Source organism: Taudactylus pleione, unplaced genomic scaffold (genome assembly GCF_031769625.1).
Source record: "Taudactylus pleione unplaced genomic scaffold, aTauple2 ptg000217l, whole genome shotgun sequence".
NCBI classification, from domain to species: domain Eukaryota; kingdom Metazoa; phylum Chordata; class Amphibia; order Anura; family Myobatrachidae; genus Taudactylus; species Taudactylus pleione.
Window position 1 is genome coordinate 5,613,916 of NW_028284619.1, and position 12,074 is coordinate 5,625,989.

The 12,074-nt window shown below is 45.8% G+C and overlaps 1 protein-coding gene across 4 annotated transcripts in view; it reads right to left on the minus strand.

The window, feature by feature from the left end:
* Window positions 1-3,418: 3,418 nt before the first annotated feature.
* The window catches only part of LOC148517435 (protein FAM3C-like), a 121,606-nt gene continuing 112,950 nt past the window's right edge, over window positions 3,419-12,074 (minus strand). For all 4 annotated transcript variants that reach the window (XM_088478708.1, XM_088478707.1, XM_088478710.1 and 1 more), the window contains 2 exons: window positions 9,568-9,694; window positions 3,419-4,915 (listed from right to left, as the gene is read on the minus strand). In XM_088478708.1, the coding sequence (XP_088334834.1) occupies window positions 4,826-4,915; window positions 9,568-9,694 (217 nt within the window). In that variant the 3' untranslated portion in view covers window positions 3,419-4,825. The remainder of the gene's footprint in view (window positions 4,916-9,567; window positions 9,695-12,074) is intronic.

The window sequence follows — 12,074 nt, forward strand, 5'->3', positions numbered from 1 at the left end:
ATGGCGAGTGAAGGCGGAAGTGCGGTTCTATGCCCTGACAGCGCTGTTATTTTGTCTCAACTGTAGTATTTGGCCACCAATGTTAGAGATTTGTACCCTCGCCGGGTCGCATTGCTCTTCACACTTCGGGCACGATGGCTCCATTCGCTCGCCACAGATTACTATTCGCTCTCTATGTCCACGTGGATAGTAACTGATGATGTCAGGGTCCTGTAGCTGAAGGGGATCTAGCCGCAACCCTCCTTCCTCTCGGTTGTATTCAGATGCCCTTCTCGGAGCGGACCCTGACGTCATCAGTTACTGTCCTGAGTCATTCCCTACCATCCACGTGGACATAGAGAAGGAATATAAACCTATGGTGAGCGAAGCGAGCCCGCAAGGGGACAAATTTCTTTGTTTGGTGACCTTTATGGGCATGGGACCACCCTCACCTAACGTCACTTCCAGGTCCTTACAATGAAGGGGAAATTAGCTCAACCCCTTCCTCTCTCCCTCTCCCAGTTTCACTTTCAGTATCTCCCTGCAATCCTATGATGTACGCGTGGGGAAATTAACCCTAGTCCCAGAACATTCCGCAGCACATAAAATTTCACATATATGGGGGAATCCTTACGGGGTATCACACTTATCTGTGCCATGAATGGACTGTTCTCTAATTTGCTGCACAAATTATTTTTTATATATTATTGTCACTGTATTATTTTTGCCCCCCTCCCTCTTATTCATATGATTGTTTAAATAGTCATCATTATCAGTGCACAATTGTACAAGCCGTCACCCAGTACAAGAGATCCATCTGATATAATACCCGTCGTCCAGCACAGCTCTGCATAGGCCACAATGTCTGACTACATGACCTTGACATCATGCTTGCCGACTTATTAATTCTCCTTCCCGGGAGAAACCTGGGGAGAAGCAGGTGGGCGGAGTTGGGGGTGAGGCTGGCTGGGTCGTGTCATTAAGCCCCGCCCCCTCGCTGGAATTCCTCATGACGGTTGGATATTTAAAATAGGGGGTGTGGCTAAATTTCATGATTCTCATAGATTCGCTCATTACCCACGCCCGCAATGCACAAACCCACTAGGAAGTGGGCAGAATACGGGAGAAGTGCCTACCCTTCCCGTGGTGCGGGGGGTTAACCGAAATGTCGTGAGCCCGGTAGGCATGTATGCTTGACATGCGGTCACTAAAAACTAAGCCCTGAGTTGCCACTGATATGCGGAGGACTGTGACTCACCTGTATTTTCATGTGCTCGGCTATGGAGCATTCTGTCCACAAAATGGACATGAATGCAATTCACACTCGGCCCCCTCATGACCACCTTAAAGGACCAGCTAAATTATTTTTTTTTACAGACCTTTTGCCTTACCTGCAGACACCATCGTTGCTGGCTACGATGTTATTTTCAGGGTGTGGTCTGGTTACTCTTGGGGGCATGCATTAATTTTAATGGATGAACAACGATATAAGTATATGTAGTTAACAAACTACAATACCCGGCGCTCCAAATAAATACCAAGAATAATCCACCTGCTGGCTAGTAGCAATCTTTGATCTAGTTGAGACCAAAAAAATTTTTTGTATCAATCTGAAAACAACAAACTGTGTAGCTACTGCGCAAGGTGGAGAATTATTATTATTATTATTATCATTTATTTATATGGCGCCACAAGTGTTCTGCAGCGCCTTACAAAGTACATAAACAAATAGGTTAATTTACAGTGACTTACAGAACAATACAATACATTACAGGACAAGGATAATGTACATTGCTACATTCGCGACCATAACACCCAGATAAGCAACAATGCAAAGCAACCAAGTGTTACGTGCCCTGGTAGAGAGTAAGAAGTAGATGAGGGTAAAGTAAAGAGAAGCACAAGAGGGTAGAGGGCCCTGCTCATAGGAGCTTACATTCTAGAGGGGAGGGACAAACAGGGGTTGACACAGATGGGGTAGGCAGGGAGGAAGGAGTAAGTAGCAGCAAGTTAAGAGAATGATACTAAATGTCTATACAGATAAATAGATCGTGTTTTTGCTCTCTATTAAAATGAATAGGAGACTGGGTTAATAAAAAATCTCTATTTAATGTCTAATAAATACACATATATTATCAGAATGATCACAATCCAATAAGTAACTGTTCCTTTAGATAACAATATATAATGATATGCCAATAACTACTTGAGTAGCAAATCTGATGGAAATAAATGTCAAATAGATAGGAATCACAATAGGTGAACAATTGTATAATAAAAAGGATAATAATAAAAGGGTGCTGATGTCCCAGCTCCAATGTATAAATTGTAGGAAATGACGTGGTCTCTAAGTAACCACTGGTGAATATTCTAAGCGTGGCCACACTGTTTTATACATACGGTCCCATGGAGATGTTCAAAGTCCCAGCGAGTGATATCCAAATAGGTATGATGTGGATCTCACGGGATGCGGTGGTAGCCGCTGGTAGTACAAACCGGGAGCACTGTATGAAACGCTCTCCTAATCCTCCAGCAAATACTGCTCACACAAGCGGCACGTACCGCTGTGTAAATGACGTGGAGGGCTTGCTGGGCGATTAGTCCTCCAAAAACTTCTAGCCCAAAACCCGTTTGTAGTGTGGCAGCTCCAGCCGCTAGATGTATTGCAAGCAAGGTGAATGCTGTGGAAGCAGCTTATCGGCAGGTCCCGCTATGTCAATATCGGGTAGGGCATGCTGGGCAATAAGTCCTCCAGCAGCTCCTGTCCCTGACACGTCTTATGGTGGAGCGGCTCCGGCTTCTGGCTAAGTAATCAGCAAGACTTGCTGGGCAAGTGCTGCTTCAGCTGCTGTAGCGGTGTGCTGATTTCCACTGGCCGTGGCTGCTTCCTTGGAGACGGGACAATTCCCAAGGTGATGACTGCATAAAAACACTTGGGCTAAAGAGTTATCCTGGATCTCCTGGAAAGCACTTGGTGGCTCTGGGCTATGGATCCACATCATACCTATTTGGATATCACTCGCTGGGACTTTGAACATCTCCATGGGACCGTATGTATAAAACAGCGTGGCCACGCTTAGAATATTCACCAGTGGTTACTTAGAGACCAAGTCATTTCCTACATTTTATTCATTGAAGCTGGGACACCAGCACCCTTTTATTATTATCCTTTTTATTATACAATTGTTCACCTATTGTGATTCCTATCTATTTGACATTTATTTCCATCAGATTTGCTACTCAAGTAGTTATTGGCATATCATTATATATTGTTATCTAGAGGAACAGTTATTTATTGGATTGTGATCATTCGGATAATATATGTGTATTTATTAGACATTAAATAGAGATTTTTTATTTACCCAGTCTCTTATTCATTGTAATAGAGAGCAAAAACACGATCTATTTATCTGTATAGACATTTAGTATCATTAATTTTAATGGAGTTGACTGCTTCTAATTTGAATGAAGTCCACTGGAGGACACAAGGTTAGGGTTCCAGAGTGGCAGTTTATTAGGGATTTTAGGGTGACATTTCATCATTGGAGTCATTGAGGCTGCAGACAAAAGTCCTGATTCTGAGTTGTAGGCAAAAGCACTCACACACCTATTGGCGGTTGCCCACATGCAAATATATGCAAATCGCCTACAAGCTTCTTCCCTAGTGTACATCCGTGCGAGGACTGAGACGCCCACTTTTAGCGCCCATGTGCTCTGTAATACTGATCGGTGCCTCCTTATACACCACCATCAGTCACAACATAAAAAAACACCAACCCTATGGCAGGTGAAGTTACTCTGTCTGGGTCTGTGCGCCTGTGAGCGCATCCGCTTGCAATGACACGCCCATGACACTCCCATACCACGCCCACTGCATGGGCCATTGTTGCGTGTACTAGTAGTCACCGCCCAGGAAAGTCCGTCAGATTGACGCCACAATTCCAATACCGTCTGTTCCAATTGCAACAGCACCTTTTTGCACAGGGCCATGACAGGGCTTTTCTGCGCCCTGTACCGGCCCCGGTAATTACAGCTCTGACCAAAGCTTCCTCAGGATGCTCCGAGGGGGCTGTAAGAGCTGCAGGGTGCCTGTCCAGAGCATCCAGAGGATGATCCGGCTACACTGCAGTAGCATTTCTGGCCGCAGGGTGCCGTTCCAGACACCCTGATAGCCAACTGCAGGGGTCGTGGGGGAGCGGCGTGCAACCAACAGGGCTCTATGCGGCGGCACTGCTCGCACGCCCCTACTTATGGCACTGTTTATATATACACTCAGAGTAACGCAGGTGCCGTAGAAGAATTCAGACTCTTTCATGCATGTGCAGCTGCAAATAATCGCTGAAGTTCCGGAACATCGGCGCTGCCTGCGGATTGCGTACTGAATCAGACCCAATGCCACAATCACAGTGCAGCGACTGATGAGGTCTGTACCACTTCTTCACAGCGAGAGATCTGACAGACATGTGGACGATCTGGACTAATTACGCAGAGGATGACCACAGATTGTCTTTTTTAATTTATTTTTTTCTACAAAACATTCAATTACTCCTTGGAGAACATTTTCGGACTTAGTTACAATAAAAAACGGTCTCAGATGGGAATCCTGATGTGTTTTGTAATTTAGCCCCATTTTTAAGATAATATTACTGGCCAAAAGCTTGCACATACTCAGCAACCCCCCCATCCCCACCCTCAACATCTCTTTTCTTTATTAAATAAAACAATATCTATATCAACATATGAACATGGTGAGAAAACGCCCCTATGGAGTCAGGACAGTTCTAGGGCCTATGACATCACCCGTACAGTACGGCTCCAGATTGCGGTCTGGGACATATTGACGTCATTAGTTCATTTTTTTAGGAATGCAGCCGTCCATTTCTAGCACCTCGGGCCAGCCGTCGTACTTGTTTGTTTCCTTGTTATTCTTGATGTGCTAAATAGGAGGCAAAATTAGAAATTAATTTTTATATCCTATTTAGCTATTCTGTAATGTAAGTTCACAGCAGTAACATATAATATATACAGTATAAACTTCATTTCATATATCTGGGTGGATTCAGACTTGTGCGCTATTTGCATCACCACTGCGTCTTTGGATGCAGCAACAATGCGGAAAAAACTGCTTGTACCGCCGGAGGCGTCTGAAGGCTAAATACGCCCACTGCCAGCATTGCAGAGCCAAGTTGCAGCTTCGGATTACCACCGGGCGGCCATCGGCCATCTGAGTTAAGCCTAAGCTTACTCAGAATGGCCACAAGAACTCCTCTACCGGGGCCAGGAAATCAGTGTCGGAAAACGCCGATCCTGACCTTGACAAGCCTACAAATTGGAGTCCACAAGCCCTTTGTTTGATAAACAGTCACTGTTGCTGCCCCCATCTCAAATGGCCGCAGCATGTCAGTCATGCTGCGGCTTAGGCGGCACTGCGAGCGATCTCGCAGACACTGATTGGCACATGCGCCAATCGCCCACCAGATTAGTTATACGCAAACCATTGGGTTTTCGAACAACTGTGAATAAGTATATAAACACCTTTGATACCGTAATCTTATATGGACTAAACTAGGTTTAAGCAAGGTACGAATATATAAATAAATGTTAGTAAATGTTAATTTGCCCCTGTCCACGATTAAATGTGTTACATTGTACAGTATTTTTAGAAGTTTTCAATGTGAATGACGAATTTAAACACAGTAAATGTTCAGTGTTCAAATTAAATAAAAAAAATACAGTAAGCAAAGTGAACTCTCTATGGGGCCTTCTCATTATCTTTAAAAGTACGTAAAAATATGACATTTTTCAACTATTGTAAAACAAGTGATGGCCCCATTCATTAAACAGGTCATGCAGGAGATTCACTGAAATCACCTGCTTACCGGCCATCCCCAAAGTGGAATGTGATCTCCATACACTGAGGCCCTGATTCAGAGCTGAACGCTCTGAGCAGAACATTCGCTCTGAATCAGGGCGGTCCTATTTAAATGTGGAGCGGCCTTATGGACGTTCGCATAGCTGTGGGTTACCACCCACAGCTTATGCGAGCGTCCATGATGATGATCGCGATGGTCAAGACCATCGCGACCATCGGGCTTGTGACGAGACCCTTGTGGTAGGGTCTCGCTGCCGCAAGCCCTGGAGTCTATCAGAGCCAAAATCACTCCCACTGACATCACTAGTGATGTCAGTGGGGCCGGACTTAAACGGTAGGCGTTCCCATGGGAACGCCTCCGTCTGGCAGCCAGGCCCCCGGCACGCCCACCAAAGGGGGCGTGCTGTCACTCACCATCGACAGCACGCCCCCTTTGGTGCGAGACCCCGAGCGACGTATTTCTCGTCGCTCACCGAGTCTCGCGCTCCCTCCATCGTGCGCATGCGCATTCGCCCACCATCGACCCGCTAGCGAGCGACCTTCGCTCGCGAGCGGGTCTGAATGACCCCCTGATTTCCAAATTCATCAAAGTCCAAAAGTGCACCATTTTCAGAAGTTGATTGCGAGATTGGACGCCAGCTTCAGATGGCGTTCATTCTCAAAGTCCTGCTCCTTCCTATGGGAAGGAGTCCCAGGATGCGAAAGTAGCCCTCCGCCCCCGTACATATCCCTCCACAGCCTGTTGGGTGAATCCAGTTCACGCATGTGCACTAACGCTGCCGAGTCAGACTCGACAGGAGTCAATCTACAAAAGAAGAATAATGAAAATCTAGATGCAAAACATTTTTAGTTCAATAAATGTTGTAGCTTTCAGGCAGTGACATATCTATAATGGGTGCAGTGTGCGCAGTGCACACGGCCCCTGGGTCCAGGGGGGCACACACCGCACACCCTGCACCCATATCTTCCATACTTATCTCTCACAGTGCTAGAGTCTACTAGTGCTCAGAGTCTTCTGCGCTCAGCGAGCTGGATGAGAGGAGGGGGCCACGGACGGAGAGTGCACCATGTCCCTCTCCTTTCTTACGATGCCACTGCTTTCAGGGTAGGAAATCAAACTGAACCAGTTGGCCAAACACACAAGGCCTGATTCTGAGTTGGGAGTAAAGCAAAAAAGAGCAAAGAGCAGAAAAGTGCACCTGAACAAACCATGTTGCAATGCAAGGGGTGCAAATATTTTTTTTTTTTGCATGCAGGATAAATACTGGCTGCTGGTGCATGTAAGCCCACTAATGCTGGACAGCTTTATGTTTACACTGCAAATGAGATTTGAGGTTGGTCACACCCTTCTATAATTTAAATCTCTCTGAGCATTTTAAATCTGCCCCACCTGCAGTACAACATGGTTTTACCCAGGTGCACAGTTATTGCTCTTTTTTGCTTTACTCATTATTTAGAATCATGCTCTATGGTAGAATTATGCTGAAATATAAGGCTAGCAACCATTTAGTATTGCCCCAGCTAGTGCAGGCCTGACTAATGACAGCGGTATCAGTGAGTTCCCATCCTACCAAGTTTATACTTTATTTATTCAGAATTCGTATCCTTTTGTTGACATTTTTCTGAGACTAGATTTACAGGATTAGTGGTGTAAGTATATTTCCCTGTTTGGGGAGGAAAGGTCATTGCTTATGTCACTATCTCATCCTGTCAATCATTTTTCCCATGTAATACTGGATTTTTTGTTTTCAACTATTCGCTGTGATATGTCATCTCGCTCAGCACAATATACATGATAAATCTGATGCTCATGCAACTACTTTTGAACTTATATTTCACTTAATTATCGTTGATTTACCACATATGATAGAAAATTACAGACTTCTTTAATGATCATGTCTTGGAAAAAAAAAAAAAACTAACAGATTTTAAAACATTTTGTTGTATTGTCATTTTTGTGTGTTTAATTGAAGATTACTAATAAAACATTCCCACCATCAGCTACAGCTCACACACTAACAACAGCAGCAAACCTTGACAGGCCTGGTGATGGGGGAGGGGGGGGGGACGAGGGCACAGCTGTACTGGGCTCAGAGATTTCATGGGGTCCAGAGGGGCCCACAGATGAAACTATCTGTAACCACTGCCTAGGTTGCTGCTGCAGTGATCAGCAGGGTGCAGGCATGTAAGGGTTACATACATGCCTGCTCCCTGCTGATCACTGCAGCAGCAGCACAGGTAGTGGCTTGGGAAGAGATGCTATGGGGGGTGGAAGGATACTATGGGGGGTGGAGAAACACAGTGGGGGCTGGAGGGACACTGTGGGGCTGGAGGGACAGTGTGGGAGCTGGAGGGACAGTGTGGGGGCTGGAGCAACAAATGGGGAGATATGGCTGAAGAGAACTGGCGGAAGTGTCTGGAACTGGCATGTCTAGAAGAAAAAGACTCAGGGACAGTAATCTTCATTCTAAAGAAACATTACTAATACAAATGGTACCAAACTAGCAAATACAGGGAGGCTGGAAAGACGGTGTGGGCGGCTGGAGATATGCTGTGGGTGCTGGAGGAACACTGTGGGGGGTTGGAGGGACACTGTGGGGGCTGGAGAAATATTGTGGGGGCTGGAGAGACCCTGGGGGCTGGAAAAGACACTGCAGGCTAGAAAAGACACTGAGGGGCTTGGAATGAAGAGACAGAAGGCATCTAGGGCTGGAGAGACAGTAGGGAGCTGGAGAGACACTGGGGTCTGGAGAGCCACAAGGGGGATAAGGATAAAGGGACAGCAATCTTCATTCTAAGCAAACATTACTGATACAAATGGTAACTTATTAGCAAATACAGTTTAAGAATATAACATTTTTGATCATGGAAGATCATTTTGTTCTGCACCAACAAAAAAACTTTTGTTGCTATGTATTATTTCGTCAAATCTTTGCTATATGACAATAACATAGATTGTATTGCTATGAAAGAAGCTTCTCCCAGACCATGTGATCCCCTACATGAATAGTAGTAAATGACTGAATAATGACTGAAGTCACCATCTGCCCAGGAAAGAACAATTTCTGCAGAAGTTCCCCATTGCAGAGAAACCACATATAGGTAAGGCAGACTCTCAAACAACTGGCCTGTACCTGCCAGGGTCTCTGGGATGGGTGGCCCCTAAAAAAATGGGTGTTCCGGGCCCCATGGTTTCCAGTGCTGGCCCTGAATGCTGAGATAAGAAGACATTGATAACAGGGGTCAGGCAACCTGATCCCTGTGTTCCATCCTGCCGGGGGTCCAGCAGGGATTTGCTAAGAGCCGACAGCAGAGGCTGATGAGCCTGTACAGCAGCCATAGTGACTACAGCAAATCACTGTCCTTGCCCCAAAAAATCCTTGGTGGTTCCCTGGCTGCAGTGAAGAATCCAAGGAATCTGGTGGATTTGATTCACAATGCAGGGGAGTAGGAGATTTGAGCTTGAAATGGGACTCTCCCGCAGGATCCGGGATGGTAGGAAACTATGAATATGAGCCTATTGAGAATGCAAATTGTATGTTATTAACTTAAATGGCAGCTGCAGGACTTCTAAAGGTAATTTTTGTTTAGTAACTGGGTCAGGATCTTTGTAGATTCAAGATAATTTATGTGTGTGCATGGAATTTAGTGGTACAGTAACTCATCTACTGATCTCACACATACAGTATTTCAAACCAAGAACATATTTACAATACCTGTTCAAAGGGAGTTTTGTTCTTTAATCCTTTTCCACCAACGAGGAGCCAGCCGTCTCGGAAAGCCAGTTTCCCTGAGACACTACTTCCATAGCTAGCAAATGTCTCTCTGGCTTGGGCGTCCAATCTAAAGTGAAAACATATACAGTGATAACAGGTTTTCAACATCTATTACTTTAAATTAACTGTCATTAGAACAATTAAGAATATTTAATTTCTATATCTGCAATAAAATGTATCTTGCAGATAAATATTTTGTGTAATTCTACTTAGTATGTCCAACACATTATGCAATTTGCCTTTCGGAAAATAAGTCTTGAAATGTGAACACACTGGGATCAATATGTAGGTTTTTATTTTGTCTGCCCAACAGGAGTATAAAAATATAATTTAAGGATTATTGTTCAATTTGGCCAATCACCTTAAAGCCAATCGTCTAGATCACCTCTGGCTGCATTGAAGACTGTTAGTGCCGTCAGAACATGGTTGCACTAATAAGCCAACACTGGTCATACTACAACTGCGCTTTCCAACAAAGTTACTTGGGATTAACAATGTTTTTGACCTACTGTACATACTCTGTGACCTAGGTAGCCTCATTTACCACATGAATGGCTTTGCAGGATGTTCTCTCTCATACCCTTTTCAGACACAAGCCAAAAACCTGGATTTTTGCACGTGAACACACATGGACCTGGGTCCGACATATGTTTGAAAGGTCTGACCTGTGTTGACAATCCCAGGCCCATGATCCTGTTTGCAATCAGGGATTTTATCAGGAATTGCAATCCGAATCAACGACCTGGCTTATGTGGGAAAGGTGCAACCCGTATCTTGATGACCCGGGTCACACCTAAAAGATAGTCACTGCAGGGGACAGTAGTGCTTGGAGATGACATCTTCTCCAAGCACCCACTGAAATGCCCGATCACCTGGATCACTGGAAGATCCATGTCTGGTGTGAATGGTGATGAAACAAGAATAACACGGGTCATTATCCACGGTATACGTTTAGGAAGCCGGTGGACGTAATGCCGATGGCTGGCTTCCAGACAATTTAATCCCGACGAGGGACAAATGACAGGCATCTAAATCTAGACGCCTATCATTTTACCAATGCTGGGAGACCAGCGCCCCGGCATCCTGATTGAGTGGATGCTGAGCGCTGCATCGGACAGCCGCGGCTTAGGTTTAGGGCTCCCCGGAGGTTAGGGTTAGGCTAGGGGGAGGGAGGGTTAGGGTTAGGCACCCTCGGGGAGAGGTTGGGGTTAGGCACCCCCCCGGGGGACTTAGGTTTAGGCACTTAGAGGGGGGATTAGGGTTAGGCACTTGGGTGGGAGGTTAGGGTTAGGCACCCTTAAGGAGGGTTAAGGTAAGGGGGAAAAATAGGTTAGTTTATACTTACCTAGGGACGATTGGAATTTCCTCCTCTGTCGGCCAGCCACTGTCGGGATTTGAACCGCCGGCCAGGGGTCTAGCGATAATTCATACCGATCCCTTACCCACATGTGATAGGGAATCGGTATGTAATGCAGCCGGATCTATTCCTTGGCAGACCAAATACTGATGCTGGAAGCCTGAACAGTGAAGATCCTGACTATGGCTGGTAAGTACCCTAACCCTACCCTAGTGGTGTCTAACCCTAAACTCCCTGGGGAATGCCTAACCCTAAACTAACCCCAGTGGTGCCTAACCCTAACCCCCCTTCCTGCACCCTAAATCTAACCCTCCAGGGGGGAGTGCCCAACCCTAACCTCTCCCCCCAGTGGTGCGTAACCCTAATTCCTCCTTCCACTAGCCTAACCCTCCCCGGGGATGCCTAACCCTAACCCTCCCCTGGGGTGCCTAAACCTAACCCTCTTCCCCCATGGCTAACAGCTAGAAAGCCCCAGCTTACCTTCATTCAGGATGCTGGGCTTTGGGATTTAGACGCCTATCTTTAGTCCATGGTCGAGCTTCCAGCATCGGGATTCCGACGGGCAGCTTTCTGGGCGGCGGTATCTTAACTGCATCCCGTGTGAAAGGGGTAAGTACAGAAAACTTCGACTTCAACCCGTACTCAGTATCCCGGGTCCAAACCCGGTTAAAGTCAGGGTTTAATGTCTGAAAGGAGTATCACTGATTTCTGCTGGCAGTCTATGGAGCTACGAGCAGCAATAATGTTCCCACCAGAAGTTACCTTCCAGACATCTCTATCTCTGTTGAAAACACAACAAACAACCCTATTCCTTAAGCTCATTGCCTAAGTGTCATCCTTACTCGGAACAGTCCTCTGTTCTCCGCAATCAATCTGTTTCCAAATCCTATTACATACATCTAAGAAATATTTCCAGAATATCCCCAGACCTAGCAGTAGATTTTCTCCCATGGTTACCACGTATTCTCGTATTCAAGACCAGCCTCAGCCTATACCCATCCTTCTATCCGATTTACATTGACAACCTGGAACACAGGTTTCTTGCTCACTTCTTATCCATCCCCTCTAATGCCTATTTAGAAACACCCTG